This window comes from Chrysochloris asiatica, unplaced genomic scaffold, assembly GCF_000296735.1.
Source record: "Chrysochloris asiatica unplaced genomic scaffold, ChrAsi1.0 scaffold00130, whole genome shotgun sequence".
NCBI lineage: Eukaryota > Metazoa > Chordata > Mammalia > Afrosoricida > Chrysochloridae > Chrysochloris > Chrysochloris asiatica.
In genome coordinates this window covers 7,533,663-7,553,693 of record NW_006408648.1, presented here as the reverse complement: position 1 = coordinate 7,553,693, position 20,031 = coordinate 7,533,663, and the positions used below count along the sequence as shown (strand labels likewise).

The window sequence follows — 20,031 nt, the reverse complement described above, 5'->3', positions numbered from 1 at the left end:
GATAATGTTATGTGTGACTAATGACAGTGTAACTTATTTCTTCCGATCTGTATAGCTTCTGTTGCTTCTTCTTCTTCTTTTTTTTTTTCTGTGTTCCAGCAGATAGAATCTCTGTACAATGCTGAATAGGAGCCATGAAAGTGCACATCACGATGACACCTTTCAAGATTTCTTTACCAAATAGAAATAATCACTGGCCATAGTAATAGTAAAGGTATAGTAAAAATGGGAGAGTGGTGGCCAGTGATTATGGGAGAGAATAGAGCGATTAAACCCTATTCCTGGGAGAAGGGTTTTCTTGAGTGGATCGTGGGAGTTGATAGTTGCTGTGATCTCTTTCTCCCACCCCATCCTCTGCTTCTGAGGTTCCCCTCGTTCACATTGCAGCAGCAGTGGTACCCTCACTCTCCTTCCATCAGTTCCGGAACCCTGTCCTTTACCTGTGTGATGGCATGCCCACGGACCTGCTCTCGGATCTTGGGGCTGAGCCTTGGGACTACAGCCCTGTTTGCTGCTGGCGTCAATATGGTGCTCCTCTTTCCTAACTGGGATTATACCTACCTGTTGAGGGGCCTTGTTGGCAAGCATGCCATATTAGGCTCTGGGCTCTGGGGAGGCGGCTTCATGGTAAGTGTCTAGGTTCCCCTGGGTGTGAACTTCCAAAGTGCCCCCCTCCCCAGGGATGAAACAGGGAGGGAGGTGGTTGGGGAGCAGTGCTTTGATTCCCTGTTAAAAAAAAAAAAGTTTGAACAAACTGGTCTAGAGTCCATAAAAGCTCCACTATAGGAAGTCTTGTCAAATATTCTTGGATTTTAGCTTGGAGACTATACAAACTGGGTATGAACATTTCCATCCATTATCAAACCATAAAAACAATACCAAACTCACTCACTGTCTCTAGTCAAGTCTAACTAATAGCCGTCCTATATAGGGTTTCTGAAGCTGTAAATCTTTACGGGAGCAGAAAGTCTCACCTTTCTCTTGTGTATCAGATCAGGCTAAAGCAGTTGCTCTTGAGTCAATTCTGACTCTTAGTTACCCTGCCAGACAAAGGAAAACTGCCCCCTAGGGTTTCTAAGGCTTTACAGAAGCAGACTTTTCCCCAAGAAACAGCTGATGGATTAGAACCACTGACCTTTCAGTTAGCAGCCAAGCACTTTAACCATTGTGCCACCAAGGTTCTTGTTTAGATCAGGTTAGGCATCCAAAATTGGGTCCTCAAAGTCAAAAGCCAAATCCTCTGGGAAATATAGCATAGTCGGTTCCTTGTCAGGTGGTACCTACACATTTCAACACTTGAATAAACTTTGGACTGCAGCTAGAAACTGAAGTTATCCAATCTCTTCATAACACTTTTCTCTTCTCTCCCAGGTCCTCACTGCGGCTACTCTCATCTCCTTGATGGGCTGGAGATATGGCTGCTTCAGTAAGAGTGGGCCCTGCTGTAGTGTAAGCCCCAGCTTCCACTATTCTAATCTCTAGAATGTTCCACATTCTATTACTGTAGATGCAGAGTGCCGTGAAGGAGTTCTGGTCTTGGTACTTGAGGGCAGGTGCTTACCAGGACGCTTAATCTCTTTAAACTCTTGGACAAGTTGTTTAACTTCTAAACTTCAAGTCCTTATCCACAAAGTGGGAGTTATCAGGATCCATTCAAGGGAGTATACGTACTTAGTGAACCATAAATGCTTACCCAAATGTGACTTCTGGATACATGTGAGGAAATGTTATTACTACTTTTAAAGCAAATTGAAAAATATAGACATGAGTTATATACATTATAATTGTGTATCATTGATGGCAACTCTCCTGACTATTTCACTTCATATATTCTTAGAGCTGGAAGTCTCTCTCTCCAGAGGTCATCTACTGACTAAATTCTAGTCCAGCTCCTCCATTTTGTAGATAATGAAACTGAGGCCCAGAATACATTTGTATTTTATTACAGTAACATCTATATAAATTTGAAAAACCTTAGTACATATATGCATAAGATGTATGGATTATTCAGTCTCAGACAAAGGAATATGCGGACTCATTGCAGTAACTCTTCAACCTCTTCTGATATCTATCTGCAGCCCACATATTGGGAACTCCTCTGACTCAGAGGAATATGTTAAATAATCAAATAAATGCCCACACATTTCATTTACCATCTGTTCTTAATCACCTTTAGTTTTCCCCTAGCATGCATGAGAATCTCCTGAAAGGTTTGTGATACACCAATTGTTGGTTCCACCCCAAGGGTTTCTGAGTTAGGTGATCTGGAATGGAGCCTAAAATTTACATCACTAACAAGTTCCAGGGTAATTCCAGAGCTGCTAGTCCTGGAACATTTTGCGAACAACTGCCCTAGCCTGGTTGTTGTTGTTGTTTTGTGCTGTGGAGTCCGTTCCCACTCACAGCGACCCTGTACAGGGTTTCTGAGGCTGTAAATCTTTATGGGAGCAGAAAGCCTCATCTTTCTCCCGCAGAACAGCTGGTAGTTTCAAACTGCTGACCTTGAGGTTCACAACTCAATTCGTAACCACTATGCTACCAGAGCTCCTTAAATCAGAATAATTCATCTTTAAACTTTTAATTTAGAGTCAAAATTTACTATTCATTGTTCTCTAGCACTTCTCAAGCTTTAAACCAGTCTAGAATCAGTGGAAAAATGACTATGAATCTGTATAAACACCTTTTTGTATTTCTTATTCAAATTTAAAAAAAACAAACTTTTTATTGTAAAGTCAGTGAAGGTTTACAGAGCAGATCATGAGTTTTACATTCAACAAAATCATACAATTTGCTTCATTACAATGATTGCAATCCCCTCAATGTACTATCAGTTAACAGTATTAATCTCTATTCACTTTAACTTGCATTCCTCCATGTGTCTTTTGCTAACTTCATCTTTTCTTGGCCAACCTCCTTCTTGTTGTATATTGCCTGTCCTACCTAGGTTAACATGTGTCGGAAACCCTGTACAGGGTCGCTATGGGTCGGACCCGACTCGATGGCACTTAACAACAACAACAACAACAACCCTCTAGCCCATGAATAATTTTCCCTTTAAACCCCCATAACCATCATAGAATGTTTCTTTTATCAAGAAAACCTTTTCTTAACTTTTTACAACAGTGATCACATACAATATTTGACCTTTTGTAATTGCCTAATTTTACTCAGCATAATATCCTCCACTTTCATCCATTAGTTTCTTTGGTCTACATAATTTTCTGCAGAGTTCATTTTGTTACTGGGTTTCTGAGTTTTCTTTTTTGTTGTGCTAGTCCTGATGTGGCGCTGTGGGTTAATGCACCAGACTGCAAAGCCATTTGAACTGCAAGATTGGTGGTTCAAGCTTACCAGCTGCTCCTCGGAAACCCTTTATAGGGTCGCTATGAGTCGGAATCAGCTTGACTGCACTTAACCACAACAACAATGTTTACTAAATCTAACTAATTTTCCTTTTTTATTTTGATGTGAAGATTTTGGTTTGATTTGAGGTTACCCTGAAATTTGTTAATTTTCCCTCCATTTAAAGGTCTATTTTATCTTGAAACAGGCTTGACTTTCTCACCATTTAGAAGTTCTGTATCTTCAATATTCCCTCTTTTTGCTTTGCAGTTGACTTTATTATAAATTGATATGTTTGGTTCCCTATTTTCAGTCCTGCAACAACAACAACACAATTTTCAGTCATGTAAATTTCTTTTATTTAAAATACTTCTGTATCTGGATTGAGTTCTGTGTAATATTGTCATGTATGGTAATCCCAGGTTGTTGTCTGCAGTTGTTGGTTCTCAGTTCAAAGAACACCCTTTAGTAGTTTTTGTAAAGTTGGTCTGCTTATTACAAATTCCTTTCATTTCTGTTTATCCGGAAATGTCCTATCTTTACCTTCATATTTGAGGGACATCTTTGCTGTGTAATATACATAATTCTTGGTTGACAATTTTTTTCTTTCAGAGTTTTGTATATGTCATCCCATTGACTTCTTGCCTGTATGGTGTCTACTGAGAAATCAGAGCTTAGTCTTACTGGTTATTCTTTGGAGGTAACTTTTTGCTTTTCTGAACTGTTCTCAGGAGTCTTTCCTTGTCTTTGATTTTGAATAGTTTGATTATGATAAGTCTTTGTGATTTTCTTTTGGGATTCATTTGGGGTTCATTCAGCTTTTATTCTTATTTTTCATGATGTTAGGGAAGTTTTCTTCCAACAACTCTGACAGTTTTCTGTGTTTTCATTGTCTCTGATCATCCATAAATCTCTCCTTTGCATGTTGTGCCACATAGCTCTTAGGCTTTCTTGGGATTTTTTCAGTCTTTTTTTCTGGTTGTTCTAGCATACTAGTATTGAAAGATTTATCTTCAAGCTTACTAATTCAGACTTTCATTACTTTTTCAATGTATTGTCTATTTCTGAGATCTTAGCATTAATCTTCTGGATTTCTAATTGCAGGTTTTGTATTGCATTTCTTTTGTCTGCTTGACCTTGTAGTGTTTTCCTGACTTCTTTTAATTTTTTTTCTGTGTTCTCTTTGCTCTTTCTATTAATCCTTTGAAGGTGTTTAAAAACCATTCTTTTGAATTATTTTTCAACTAGTTTCATTACCTTTTCTTCCTCAGACACATTCTCTGGCTCTGCATCTTGTACATTAGTTTGTTTCTGGTTGTTAAGTGCATTTGAGTCAGTTCTGCCTCATAGAGGCCATGTATAGGGTTTCCACGGAGTGGCTGGCTGGTGGGTTTGAACTGTCAACCTCGTGGTTCAGTTCAAACCAGTCAAAAGCAGTCCACTGCTTTATCCCACAGCACTACACCAGGACTCTCACTTGTTTCTTAGTGTGAGCTACAATTGTCTGTTGTCTTTGGGACATTGTGGTATTGTTATATTTGTATTTAATTGATGACTGTATGTTGATGTGTTCATAGGTTCTCACCTACTATTTCCTCATCATGGAAGTATGTGCACAATTCTCCATTTGCCATTCATGAGCCTCATTTTAGGGTGGGTTTGGCTGGTGTTGGCTGCTTTCTGTCATTGATCAGATGGTATAGGAGCTGGTATTGGCTTATGCCCAGTAGGTAGAGCTGCAGAGGGTACCATTGTGGTTGGACTTTGGGGATACAGTTGCTGTTGCCTGTTGAGTGGGAAAGAGGAGAACCCTCCCCTCTCACACACACACAAGACAACAAAAAAAGCAACCAATAATGAAAAGAGAAAATAATAAAAGAGTAACAAAACAAAAACCAGAAAAACAGAATACAATAACTGAAAAAATGAAAAGAGGGACAGGAAAATGGAGCGATTCAAAAGAAAAATAAAAGTAAAAGTTAAGGGAAGAAAATAAACAAATAAGCAGAAAAGCCAGAGAGAGCAAAGATGAGAAGAGGAAAAGAGTATAGAATACTGGGGGGAAAGAAAAGCTGCTTACAAAAGTTCAAGATGGTTGTGCAGTGTCTGGCTGGCTGTTTACCAGTCGGTCTCCCTCTCTCCCCATCCCTGCTCAGTGTCTCCTCCCAACAAGCAGTCAATCCACTTCCCTAAACTTTCCTCTGAAGTTCAGGGTTCCAGAATTTTCATCTGTGTCTGTTTCATTTGGTTTCTTGTGTCTTTGTTGTAGAGGGCCCAGACATCCCTGTTTTATGCAAATCTTTAAAGAATGTATCCTTTGGATGGAGGAAATAAAACCTAGTGTACTAAAAAAGAAGCATATTTAGAATCAACCTACAATTCTACCAAGGAAAGAAATCTATTGTTATCTTTGGGGAAGAAAATGAGTGGAGCAAAGGCTAGCAAACAAAGAAACTCTTGAATGGAAAAGTACAGTTACAGAACTGGAGTCTTTTGAGAGTTAGATTGTCATCCTTCCTTCCTTCCATTCATTCTATTTTCATTTCATCCTTTCTATGTCCACTCCTCCCTTCTTTTTTTTTTTCCTCTCTCTTATGTTTGATTTAACAAAGAGAAGAATCAAGGATGGGAACTTTGGAACTTTTGAAAATAAAGGTTTTCTTAGGAAAGCTAGAGGCATGTGGTAACCTGTCTGACTCTTTAAGAGCCTGAATTACTACAGTCTGAGTGTACAGGGGTATGTGTGTGTATTTTTCTCCTTTTTAGTGTGGTGAAAACATACACACTAAAACAACTTCTACATGTACAACTAATAATACTGATTTCATGTTTCATGTGCCACCTTATCAATCACTATCTTGTTTCCTCCAAAACATTCCACAGCCATTAACATAACTCAAAAAAAAACTCTCCCCCAAACTTCCCCTCTCCCCCTTTTACTCACCCTTGATAGTGTTGCTGTTAGGTGCCTCTGACTCATAGAAGATCAGAATCAAACATTGCCTGATCCTGCACTATTCTCACAATCGTTAAGTTTGAGCCAATTGTCACAGTCACTGTTTCATCCCATCTTGTTGGGGGTCTCCCTCTTTTTTGCTGACCCTCTACTTTACCAAGCATGATATCTTTCTCCTGGGACTGGTCCCTCCTAATAACATGTCCAAAGTCCATGAATCTCGTCATCAAAGGGGCATTCTGGTTGTACTTTTTCCAAGACAGATTTGTTTGTTCTGGCATTCCATGGTAATTTTGATATTCTTGTTGTTGTTATTATGTGCCGTCGAGTCAGTTCCAACTCATAGCTACCCTTTATACAATTTTTGAGGAGTGGCTGGTGGTTTTGAACCACCGACCATGGTAGCCATTAATTATCTTTGGGTTTCTCTGTGTTTGGTTGTTTTGTATAAGTGAGATTATACAGTATTTGTCTTTTTGTGACTGAATCATTAAATCAGCACAGTGTTTCCAAGTTCATCCTTATTGTGGCATGCATCAGGTCTTCATTTCTCTTTATGGCTGCATAAGAGCTCTGGTAGCATAGTGGTTACAAGCCAGGCTACTAACCTCAAGGTCAGCAGTTCAAAACTTTCAGCAGTTCTGTGGGAGACAGATGAGACTGTCTGCTCCTGTAAAGATTTATAGCCTCAGAAACTCTATGCAGGGTCACTGTGAGTTAGAACTGACTCCACAGGGCATAACCACCACTACCACCAATACTGCATTGTATCTGTGTACCATATTTTGTCTAGCCACTCACCTGTTGGGTATTTTGTTGTTTTCTACCTTTTGGCTATTGTGGACAGTGCTGCAACAAACATTGATGTATAGGTTTCTGTTTGCATTCCTGTTTTGACTTCTTCTGGGGATATACCTAGGGTTAGGATTGCTGGGTCACATGAGTGTAAAGGATTTTTATGCCAACCTACTGAGAAGCTTCAAAGAGCCTGCCAAGTTGGGGAGATCCAGGTCTAAGTGTTCATGTTTTCCTCTTCTCAGTCCTTTTCCTCTCACCCCTCCCTGGCTCTACCCCTCATCACCCACCCACCTTGGTGATGCATTAAAGCTGGTGTGGTTGGATTATCCCCATGTGATTTGATGAGGGAAAGCCTGAGCACCACAGTATTTAGACTTGTCCAGATCCCTCCATGATTCAGGACAACTGCATCTTCTCTCCCTTGGCAGATGATGACTTCTCTGTTGTCAACTGGTCTGGCTTTGCTTGGAGCCTTGATTTGTTTTATCACTTCTGGAGGAGCCCTGAAAGATGGCCCTTTCTGCATGTTCGATATCTCTTCCTTCAACCAGACCAAAGCTTGGAAATATGGTTACCCATTCAAAGACCTGAAAAACAGGTAAATGGATGAAGGCTTGCATTTCCAGTCTTTTCAGAAAGAGAAAAAGATGTAGATGGACGACAACCCTCTGTGATCACACATTTTCCTCAGAACGTTGCAAACTGATGACAAGTCATCCTTGGGAGTTTGTCCTATGGCCTGAGCATGGGGATGGCCCCAGATTTCTATTGGGTTTGTTTGATTAACTTTTTAAATTCACCCCCAACTCCTGGTCTTCTTATATTTTGGATAGGAATTATTTGCATGATAATTCACTCTGGAACTCCACCTGCCTGGAGCCCTCTAAAGCTGTTGTTTGGCATGTGTGCTTCTTCTCCATCCTTCTCTGCATCAGCCTCCTTCAGATGTTCCTCGTGGTCATTCATTTGATCAACAGCGTACTGAGCTTTTTCTGCAGCCTCTGTGAAGAATGATGCGTAAAGTCATTTCATGCATGGGTGTTTTCTTCAAAAGCTGCCTTAAATCTTTTTTGCAAGTAGTGGGTATGGATTTTAAGCTAACTTCCTTTCTAGGTATGTCTGTATAATAATTCTTTGCACAGTGCTGAATGATAGAACGCATTTTAAAGTCCATTGTAAACTATAAGATGACATGCTAATAAAAGAAAGAATTAACTCATTATTACTGTGTGGAAACTTTTAGTCCATGAAATGCTCTGCAGTCATGATCTCAACAATCCCATAAAATTGACCATATGTTGCGGATCGAAAGCTTGAGTTTCCTAGAGGATAATGTACTTGCAGCCCCAAAGCACTCAGCAAGGTCAAAGTAAAGTCAGGACCCAAATGCCTATCCTCTGGATTCAAGTTCACCAATGTTCTTTTCATTAGTGTTCAGCATAGTTCAACAACTATGTACTGAGTACCCACTATGTGCTCTATACTACTGTGCATGGTAAGGATCCAAAGATGACCAAGGGCCTTACCATTAGACTTTGACCTGCTCTTGAAGGCACATGGTCAGGTTAGGAAGACAAACACATCTACTGATAGCTGAATGTCACATAGTAAGGCTATATCAACACAATGTACAATAAGAGTTCAGAGGAGAAACAAACCTTTAAGGGAGAATATCTATGAGAGGTCAAGGGAGGCTTCAGTTGTGCTTCAGCTAATTCTTGAAAGAGTTAGTCCATCAAAGAAGGGAGGAAGGGTTTTCCCAGCAGAGGGAACAGCACACACAAAGGCATAGAGGGAGACACAAGATAGGATGGATGAGGATTGTGATGCCATAGCTGTTTCAAGGTAGAATCTCCCACTTTAGGATCTTTGGTCAGAAGGTTGTCCTGGATGGTGGGAAGTGTCAGTGGTTGGGATGAAGGAATTGCTGGTGGGAAAAATGTGGTGTGTAGAGAAGATGAAGCAGGCAGAAGCCACTTGGGCAGAACCAGGAAGATGGTACTATCAAAAGAAGAGCTAGTGAGCAGGTCTAGTATAAGTTAGTTAGAGAATCCCAGGCTCTGGGCCACAGAGTAGACAAAGTCAGGAAGGGGGCCCAGGTGCTGCTCTATCCCCTCTTCAGTCTTGTGGACCCCAGCTCCATCCCAGCACTATCTCAGGTTAGCAAGGAGCTCAGAAGCAGGACTGAAGAACATGGTTTTGTCATCTGTCACTCTACTAGAGCTTGTAGGAGTCATGTCCCTCCAAACACCATTTTACCCTTTACATACTAGCCCAACAGGCTTACTCAGGTCAGCGACAGAAAGATGCATAGCTTACTGATCAGGCAGGGAGCTCTGAAGTTCACACATCTCACTGTATTGCCACATATGACATTCGGGGAGCATTGCCTGTGTCTGTCTCAGAGTTCCTTGTTGGTTGATTTAGTTTTATTGTCATGGCTAGAAGGTACCAGATTCAAGGAGCGTCTTCTATAAGGCAAAGGTGGTAGTAATGCCTCCACACAATTACTAGAGCATTTAAACATATTGTAAATCTAACTCTGGATGTTTCAAACACTCACACGTATACAAAGTATCTTCAGAGAGTTCCTGGGAAAATGGAATTTTTTATGAAGATTTTGAAGGCCTCTAATATGCACAGAAGTCCTGGAGTGGTGCTGTAGGATAAGCACTGGACTGCTAACTGTCAAGGTCAGCAGTTGAAACCCACCAGCTGCTCCTCAGAAACCCTTGGTGGTTGGTGGCTGTGTGCCGTGGAGTCGGTTCCGACTCATAGCAACCCTGTACAGAGTTTCCGAGGCTGTAAATCTTTATGGGAGGAGAACACCTCATCTTTCTCCCGTGGAACAGCTGGTAGTTTCGAACTGCTGACCTTGCAGTTCACAGCCCGATTCATAACAACTACGCTACCAGAGCTCCTTTCAGAAACCCTTAACAACACTTAATAGCAATAATTTGCACACATAAACACAGAATCACACCTGGGTCTACAATTGCCTCTTAGCTCAGCCTGACTTGGATGGTATGGCAGGAGACCAATGTAAGAGAGAGAGGTCAGTCCTTGGCACCACACACAGTCAGTTTGTGGTGGAGAGTTGACTCTGTTGGTGCGCCTCTTTTATCTGTTCAGGGCTTTCTGTAAAATGTTATTACTGTAGAACTTAACAGGATCAATTACATTCACCTTTTCCTGACACAGACTCTAAAGATGATAACAAATTCCCACTTTCCACTTCTCTCTTCAGCTCTGACACCAGCTGCACATGCACTATTTCTCCCTCTGACCCTAACTAGCAGAGCTAGGTCAGACCTCACAAGTCAAAGGACACACACAGTCCTCCAGGCTACCAAGTCTGCCCAAGACTTCAGCTACTCACCACAAATTTGGGAGTCTGCATGACACTCCCACTTCTGATCCACTACCTTTTTAGGATGCCAGCTGCAAACTTGGGAGACCTCTCTGGGACCCCTCACTTCTGATCTGTTGGCTACAAATTCAGCATTAGTTGGCTGGCACCCACTCACTGCTTCTTTGGTTCAATAATTTGTTGAAACAATTCACAAAATTTACAAAAAGGGTTAAGTTTAGTTTTACAGCTTTATTATAGCAAAAAAAGATACAAGCGAAGAGACATACAAGGTCTGAGAGGGTTCTAACATGAAGCTTCCAGATTCAGATCTGTTAATTAGGTATCAATGCAAGGATGATTCAGCTAATCGGCTGACATAAGGCCAAGGAGGTGACCTTTCTGTTCAGGCCACTTCCTGTGCATTACCACAAACTCTCAGGTGTTGTCTGAAAGACTTTCTAGGTGCCATTGAGTCAGTATTGACTTATAGAGACCTTATTCACAACAGAATGAAACACTGCCTGGTCCTGGGCCAACCTCACAATTGTTGCCATGCTTGAGCCCACTGATGCTGCCACTTTGCCAATCCATCGCTGGAGGTCTTTTTCTTTTTCTCTGACCCTCCACCTTACCAAACATGATATCCTTCTCCAGTGACTGATCCCTCCTGACAATATGTCCAAAGTATGAGAGACGAAGTTTGGCCATCCTGGCCTCCAAGGAGCACTCTGGCTGCACTTCTTCCAAAACGGATCTATTGGTTCTTTTGGCAGCCTGTGGCACTTTCAATATTCTCCTCCAACACCATAACTCAAAAGCATCAATTCTTCTATAGTCTTCCTTATTCACTGTCCAGATTTCACATACATATGAGGTTATTGAAATACCATGGCTTGGGTCAGGCGCACCTTAGTCTTCAAGCTGACATCTCTGCTCTTCAACACTTTAAAAAGGTCTTGAGCAGCAGATTTGCCTAACACATCATTTGATTTCTTGACTGCTGCTTCCATGAATGTTGATAGTTGATCCAAGAAGAATGAAGTCCTTGACAACTTCAATCTTTTCTCTGTTGATAAGAATGTTGTTTATTGGTCCAGTGGTGAGGATTTTTGTTTTCTTGACATTGAGAAGTAATCCATACCGAAGGCTGTGCTCTTTTCTCCAGCATAGAAAAGCAAGGTTGTATCAGCTGTATATTGCAGGTTGTTAATGAGTCTTCCTCTAATCCTGATTGTTGTTGTTGTTGTTGTCAGGTGCCATCGAGTCGGAACCCACTCATAGCGACCCCATGCACAGCAGAACGAAACAATGCTCGATCCTGGGCCAACCTCACCACCGCTGCCACCCCCGAGTCCATCAATGATGCCACCTGGCCAATCCATCTCGTTGGGGGTCTTCCTCTTTTTCTCTGACCCTCCACCCTTCCCAGCATGACATCCTTCTCCAACGATTGTTTCCTCCGGACTACATGTCCAAAGTAGGAGAGACGAAGCTTAGCCATCCTGGCCTCCAAGGAGCACTCTGGCTGCACTTCTTCCAAACAGATCTATTGGTTCTTTTGGCAGTCCATGGCACCCTCAGTATTCTCCTCCAACACCACAACTCAAAGGCATCAATTCTTCTACGATCCTCCTTATTCACTGTCCAGCTTTTGCATCCATATGAGGCTAATGAAAACACAATGGTCTGGGTCAGGCGCACTCTAGTCCTCAAGCTGACATCTCTGCTCTTCAATACTTTAAAAAGTTCCTGTGCAGCAGATTTGCCCAGTGCAATACGTCGTCTGATCTCTTGACTACTACTTCCGCAAGTGTTGATAGTTGATCCAAGAAGAATGAAGTCCTTGACAACTTCAATCTTTTCTCCATTGATAAGAATGTTGTTTATTGGTCGGCACCTCAATTATTCAGGAAATGCCAAGGGTTTAGAGTTATCTCTCAAGGAGCTCTGGTAGCATAATGGGTACGAATCAGGCTGCTAATCTCATGGTTAGCAGTTCGAAACTACCAGCTGTTCCATGAGAGAAAGATGAGGCTTTCTGTTCCCGTAAAGATTTACAGCCTCAGATACTCTATACAGGGTCGCTATGAGTCGGAACTGACTCTGTGGTACATAAGAGCAACAACAGAGTTATCTCTCAGGAAGCAAGGACAAAAACCATATTACAGAGTTAATATGTGAGAGAGGTCATAAATTCTAAACTCCACAACAGGACTTCAAGGTGGCATTGTCTCCAACCTCTGCTTCAATTAAGTTGATAGTTTTCTTCTTGAGATTCTGTACATTTTGGGTTGATTTTCTTACCGTGGTTTGCAGACACTCCTAGATCTCCAAGTGTATAGGTCAAAGATGGAAGTTTGGGAGTGTAAAGAAGAATTTCATAAAATTTTTTTTGACTAAAATGAAATTATTGGTTTAACTAAGTTCTTTACGAAACTTAAACTGTTCTTTTTACCTGCCTGTCTGACTGGAACTTTGTGTTTGCTTAACAGCACTCAACAGAGTTCATTTAGAGTTTTCACAAGTTCCTGTCAGGTAGCCATGTTAATTGCTAGAACTTGAGAGAGTTTTCTATTGGTGTCGTGCTACAGAATCAGCATTGGACTTTGAACCTGAAAGTCGGCAGTTCAGACCCACCAGCTGCTCCTCTGAAACCCTATACAGGGGTGCTATGAGTCAGAACCAACTGACATCACTTAACAGCAACAGTCAAGCTAGGCTGTGAAAGAAATACACTCTAAAGAAGGGAGTCTTGACAGCTGTCTTTTGTATAAAGTAGGCCCAAGAAATATTTCTTCATGACACAGATGTAATAAGAAGTGTTTGAAAAAGTCTTGGGGGCAGCCTTATTTAAAGTTTCCCAGACAAACTGTTTTTGCAGCGAGGGGATTGTCATCAATGAGATGAAACAAAGTGTATTATTTGTTGAATGTAAAGCTGATGATCTTGTCTGCAAAACTTCACTTGATTCATAATAAAAAGTTAAATAAATAATAAAGTTTCCCAAACAGCTTAGAGAATTTTTGTTTAACAAGCTGCTTCTGGGACCAAAAGAGTTTTTGCAAATTCCTGAGACATCTAATTAAAGCTGTTTAAACTGCAACCAGTGATGTTTTATATCACCTGAAGGCTATGTGACTCTGTTTGAAGACCTTTGTAATTAATTCCTAAAATCAATTACTGTAAGCCTCTGTACTCAATTATCCAATAGAAGTCTGTTCTCTGCCCCTAACCCAACCTCTTTACGACCTCAACCAAAGACTAGCCAATCAAATGACTGTATTATAATTTCTTTGTTTCCCTGACCTATACCTGTCTCTGTAAGAGTTCTTTAGTTGGCGTCATCAGGTCTTAATTATGTGGGCTGGTGTGTCCCAGAGTTCATATGTACCTTTTTTTCCTTCTTTTTTCCTAAATCCTCTTAATCTCATTTTAAGGACTGATTGAGTTTGTTTTGTTTTTGTTTTTTTCCCCTACAACAGGAATAAAGCTGACATGTTATCAGGAGGGACCAGTCCCTGGAAAAGGAAATTATGCTTGGTAAAGTGGAGGGTCAGCAAAGAAGAGGAAGAGACCTCCGAACGAGGTGGATTGGCACAGTGCCCGCAGCAGTGAAGTCAAACTTAACCATTGCGAGTATGGTGGACCGAGCAGTGTTTCTTTCTGTTGTGCATAGGGTCGCTATGAGTCGGAACCTCTTGTTCGGTGTGTATTTCTTAAGATTTTCTTTTTATTAAGTGCTGTCCTGTTGATTCTGACTCATAGCGACCCTGTATAGAGTTTCTGAGGAGCGGCTGGTGAGTATGAGGCGTGGTGAATAAAAGCGTGCTGTTAGTGAATCGGAGTCACTTCTGATTCATAGTGACCCTGCATAGGATTTCCAAGGAGCGGCTGGTGGATTTGAACCACCTATCTTAGGGTTAGCAGCTCAGAGCTTATCCTACAGCGCCACACCCGTTAAAGTGATTCAAATGCAGTATTTCAGCCTTGATCTAAAATTGTTTGAACGCAGTCAATTCCCGCACGCGCAGGCGCGGAGAATGGGAGGGGGGAGATGGGCGGGGTTGTTCTGCAGAGTGTGCGTGGTTGTGTCACGTGACGGCTAAGGCTTATCTGTAGCCCTGGCGACAGCTTCTCATCTAAGTGCTGCTGCTCTTCAGGCCTTAATGCGAGCTACGTCCGGGTCTAGCAACCCTAGATATGTCTACGGGCCGGTCCTTCTCTTTGGGCGTTGGCAACGGGGAACCTGAAACTGAGAAGACCTCGGGGGAGACCGAGAACACTTATATTTTGCGGCCCATTTTCCAGCAAAGGCGGGTAGTAGACAAGATGGGGCTGGGGCGACCTGTGGGAATGCTGGATCGGGCCGGCGGAGCTCATCCTAGTGGGGCATTGGGAGATGGGAATGAGCGGAGGCCCGGCGGGACAGGCCGGTGGGGAGAGGCCATTCTCCCAACATCCCTACTCTTCTTGGCTCCTAGCTGTGACGGGTAGCAGTGGACTGGACGTTTGGTTGCAGTGTTTTGGTGCCCAGAGTGCTAAGGCTGGCACAGTGGGATAGAGAGCTCTGGAAGACTTAGGGCGTGGGCACAGGGCAACGAGGTAGATGGAGTAGAGAGGAGATAAACTACAGCCGTGCATCGAATGCTATTCAGCTGTGCTTCGAGGGTTGTCCTGTGCACACGTGTATCAATACAATTATTCCTCTGTAGGGTATGGTCCTATATGCATATATAAAGCCCTACACAGACACAGCATTATGGCACACGGTCTGGTGCAGAGGACAGTCCACAAGGCTGTAGGATCCATCACTAACTTCGTCTTTCCATGAAAAAAAGCTTTTCTTAATCCTTCCCAATCCCCATCCGTTGTTTGAAACCAGATCGCTGAATCTAACACTTGGTGAGTTTGAAAGTCAGCAATTTTGGTTATACTGTGATAAGATTTATGCAGTTGGCTTTCGGTGGTGAAATGGGTGTAGGAAAAAGATGTTTACTTGGTAAAAGATTAAAAATGTACAGTTGTGTTTCTGTTGTGAAGCAGTGCAGAACAAGATCAACAACAAATATATATTATGTAGGAATAATCCTATGAGATTCGGTGTCACTTTGTTTGAAAATTGTTAACATTTTATGGGGGTAAGAAAACTATAACAGAATTGTCAAATATAGTATGCTTGTTAATACAAATATTATACTACATGTGAGAATAAGCTGGCAGTGGCTCAAGCTCACTAGCTGTACCTTGGAAACCCTATACAAGGTCGCTGTGGGTCAGAATTGACTCAACAGCACTTAACAACAACAACAGAGCAAATAAAACACTGTTAAAAAGAAATGGGGGAAGGAGGGGTTGAAACATGGCAGCAGATTACGGATGTGGACCAGCAATCACTACCAACACAGTAGAAGAGGCCCTGGATGAGCACATTTATGTGAAAATGCGAAATGACGGAGAACTTCTAGAGAGATGACTAGCTTCTGATCAACACTTAGGTATGATATTGGGAGATGAGGAAGCAACTGTGAACTGCTAAAGAAATTGATGGAACATACAGAAAGAAATAATAGGAGGGTAAGTAAAAAGTTGGCATAGTGGCAGCAGCATTGGGCTCAAACGTAGCAACAATTTTGAGGTTAGTGCAGGAAAACTGGGCAGTGTAGTGTTTCCTTCTGTTGTACATAGGCTTGCTACGAGTTGGTACTGACTTGATGGCACCTAGCAACCACAATTAGGGTTCCAGTGCATACATATATGGGTTTATTCCAAACAAAACGTGTTTACACACACACACACACAAACACACACTTGTGTGTATCCTCTCAGTAATATACTTGTTCTTTGTTGTTGTTGTTTAGTGCTGTTGAGTCATTTCTGACTCATAGTGACTCTGCATAGCGTTTCCAAGGAGTGGCTGGTGGATTTGAACTGCTGTCCTTGCAGTTCAGACTGATCTTGCGGTCTAGTGCATTATTCTGCAGCGCCATACCAGGACTCCATAGTTGTTGTGTTGTTAAGTGCTGTCGAATTGGGTTCTGACTGATAGTGATCCCCATATAGGGTTTCCAAGAAGCAGCTGGTGAGCTTGAACTGCTGACCTTGCGATTCAGACTGACTTTGCAGTCCATCGCATTAAGCCACAGCACCACACCAGGACTCCTAGCCTTCAAAAAATAAAAAAAGGTCCATTCAAAATAGTGGCTTGTGAGAGTTAAATTCAATTCAAGGCAGAGAGGTCAACTCATGAGGTTATGGCAACTGATTTTCAGCATATCCAAAGGGGTAATCTTAATAGATTTTCTCAAAGCTCACAGGATGATCACAGGGGCTTTTTAGGAAGTTTTAAGAAAATGGAAAACTGGATTAGGGAGAAAAAGACCAGGAAAGTTACAGTGAGAATTTTTTTTCCCATTAATAACAACGCTCCTTCTAGGGTAACAAGGCTGACCTACAAGAATTTCACTGGGAAACCTTACCCCATCTGTTCTACACTGCCCTGATTTTGCCCCTTCGACTTCTTTGTGTTCTCCAAACTCAGGACCATTTAAGAGAAATACTATTTGAGTCCCTTGCATATGCCCAAACTACTGTTTTGAGGTGGTGTAAATTTAAGAGCACAGATTTCTTTGGGAAAGGGTTAGAGAGATGGAAACACCACCTTCAAAAAAAGTGTATAGACCTAGATGAAGGTGACATTGAGAAATGATAGCTTCACATTTTAATAAACGTTTCTGTGATTTTGAGTCCTAGTGTGGCACTGTGGATTGGACTGCTAAGCAAGGTCAACAGTTCAAACCCATCTGCCCCTCTCAGAAACCCTATACAGGGTTGCTATGAGTGAGCATCAATTTGAGGGCACTTAACAACAACAACATGATTTTGTAGCAATGCTTTTTGACTTAACCTATGTAGAAATCAATGAAAGGGAATATTCTGATGCTCTCTGTTCAGGGAGATGGTGTCCTACTTGCCCCAACATTGAAGTTGACTAGAACAAAGAATCTATCTTTTGTAGAAAAGAAGAGACTGTATAATTGCCTCTTTAATGTAGAGTATATTCAAAATGTAGAGTATATTCAAAAGAGAAACTTGTGTAAATTTTGATATTCAGAAATGACCAAAGATTCTTCCACTCCTAGAATGAACTGATTTGCAGATAATCCACAAGTTCGTAAGGAGCCCTGGTGGTGCTGTGGCTGAGTTCTGGACTGCTAACTGCAAGGTCAGTGGTTCAAACCCATCAGCTACTCCATGGGAGGAAGATAAGACTTCCTGCTCCTATAAAGATTTGCAATCTTGGAAACCTTGTATAGGGTCGTTACGAGTTGGAATCCACTTGATGGCAGTAGGCATGAGCATGGACACAGGTTCTTAAGCTAAATGGCATTTTAGGTTTTCTCTAGTCCTTTTAATACATGTAATCATGAAAATGCAGAACTCTTTTGGAAATAATTTCGGATTTAATTGAAGTGGCAAATGTGTTATATATACATTTACAACATTTTTTTTTTACAAAGTAATAAAGGGACACTTCTACTAGTGGTCCTCGTGTGGCGTTGTGGGTTAATGCGCCAGACTGCGAAGCCGTTTAAACTGCAGGGTCTGTGGTTCAAGCTCACCAGCTGCTCCTAGGAAACGCTATACAGGGTTGCTATGGGTCGGAACCGACTCGATGGCACATCACAACAACAACAACTACTACCTAATATTAATCTACATTATAAGCTCAAAACTTAGAAAAGTAAAGTAACCTGGCACATGGTAGAAACATCAACTGAGAATATATTGTTCAGAAAAGGAACCTAGTATTATACTATATGACTAATACAATAAAAATGCTAGTGGTATTGTTAGAATGGTAAAATTAGGCGTGACTTTTTCCCTTTTAACAAACCCTGGAGGTATTGGACTACCAACCATTAGGTTGATGGTTCAAACCCGTCAGGTGCCCTGAAGCACTGTGCTGTCCTTTAGGGTCACTGTGTGTTGGAATTCACTTGATGGCCTTTGGTGGTGGGTAGTATTTTCCTTTTGTGTGTCTTCCTTTATTCAGTAGCCTATTTGTTGTTGTTGTTATGTGCCGTGGAGTCGGTTCTGACTCATAGCCACCCTGTACAGGATTTCTGAGGCTGTAAATCTTTACGGGAGCAGAAAGCCTCATCTTTCTCCTGTGGAACAGCTGGTAGTTTCAAATTGCTGACCTTGTGGTTCACAGCCCGATTCGTAACCACTGCGCTACCAGAGCTCCTTTTAGTTAGCAAATATTTATTGAGTGTCTATTGTATGCTGGTCCCTGTTATAGGTAATGGAGACATACAATAAAAATCCCACTGCCATTGAGTCTATTTCAATTCAGAGCGACCTTATATAGGGTTTCCAAGACTATAAATCTTTATGGGAGCAACCAGCCTCATCTTTCTCTCTTGAAATGGCTGGTGTGTTTGAACCTTTGACATTGTGGCTAGCAGCCCAGTGCCTAACAGCACAGCACCGCCAGGACGCCTTTTTGTTGTTAAATGCCATCGAACTGGTTCTGATTCATAACGACCCTGCAAAGTGTTTTCAAGGAGCAGCTGGTGGGATTGAACTTCCGACCTTGTGGTTCATAGTCCAGTGCTTTTCGTACAGCTAAGACTCCTAGCAATGAATAAAACAGACAAAATCCCCTGCCATCATGGAGCTTATGTTCTAGCAGAGTAGAAAGACAACAGAAAAAGTGAATACATAAGTAAACTATATAGAATATGAGATGTGAAGTGAGGGTAGTAGGAGGGCGGTTTGAAGTTTTAAGAGAAAATGTCCAGTGACGGTGATTTTTGACTAAAGACTGAAGGAAATGAGGCAGTTGGCAATGCATATTAGAGAGAAAGAGCATTGTAGGAAGAGGGGCCAGCAGGTGCAGTGGCATTGAGATTTGCATGTGTGGTGTGGTCTGAGAACATAGGTAAAGCCAGTAGAAAGAACTAAAAACAGCGTAGAGAACTAGGGGGAAAATAGTAGTCACAGTGTTTGGGGGTGGGGGTATATCATAATAGGACCTCGCAAGTCACAGTGAGGACTTTGACTTTTATTCTGAGTGAGCTGGCAAGTATCGGAGTGGTTTGAGTACACGAGTTTATGATCTGACATATTTTAACAGGACCAGTGTGATTTCGCGTTTGAATAGGATGTGGGGGTGAGGGCAGCTGCAGAGAAAGACTTGTTAGGAAGGAGCCCATTGTAATCCAGGTAAGAGAAGGTGGTGGTGGGGTGGTGAGAAGTAGTTGAATGTAGATTACATGGAAGCTAGAACTGGTAGAATTTGTTCATGAATTTGATGTGGACTGTGGAAGACAGAGGCAACAAGACGGACACCATGGTGTTTGGCGTGAGCACCTGGAGGAATGGAGTTTGTCATTGTAATAGGGAGGACTGCCGGAGGACCTGGCTTTGAGGAGAGGAGGAGAGTATCAAGAAGCTCAAGGTTGAATGTTTGAAGTTTGAGCTGCTTATTAGACATCTAAATGGTACATGTGCCGAATTTGTGGTCTGAAGTTCAGGGCAGAGGCCCAGGCTGGAGATAAAAATGTGAGATCTGACTTGT

General features: G+C 41.9%; 2 protein-coding genes across 2 annotated transcripts in view; both read left to right on the top strand.

Moving 5' to 3' along the window:
• The first annotated feature begins 447 nt into the window (after nucleotides 1–447).
• Nucleotides 448–8,110, top strand: TM4SF19 (transmembrane 4 L six family member 19). Its single transcript, XM_006869436.1, has 4 exons — nucleotides 448–627; nucleotides 1,372–1,449; nucleotides 7,525–7,694; nucleotides 7,930–8,110. The coding sequence occupies exons 1-4, from the start codon at nucleotides 448–450 to the stop codon at nucleotides 8,108–8,110; spliced, it is 609 nt and encodes a 202-aa protein (XP_006869498.1).
• Nucleotides 8,111–14,648: 6,538 nt separating this feature from the next.
• The window catches only part of TCTEX1D2 (Tctex1 domain containing 2), a 20,383-nt gene continuing 15,000 nt past the window's right edge, over nucleotides 14,649–20,031 (top strand). The window contains exon 1 of the mRNA XM_006869435.1: nucleotides 14,649–14,761. Coding sequence (XP_006869497.1) covers nucleotides 14,649–14,761 — 113 coding nt within the window. The remainder of the gene's footprint in view (nucleotides 14,762–20,031) is intronic.

Excerpts from the sequence above, each read along its gene's own strand:
- TM4SF19 (XM_006869436.1), top strand. The coding sequence starts at position 448 with ATGGCATGCCCACGGACCTGCTCTCGGATCTTGGGGCTGAGCCTTGGG. Across the intron at positions 1,450-7,524 it reads AGAGTGGGCCCTGCTGTAGT|ATGATGACTTCTCTGTTGTC; the intron begins GTAAGCCCCAGC and ends CTCCCTTGGCAG. Across the intron at positions 7,695-7,929 it reads TTCAAAGACCTGAAAAACAG|GAATTATTTGCATGATAATT; the intron begins GTAAATGGATGA and ends TATTTTGGATAG.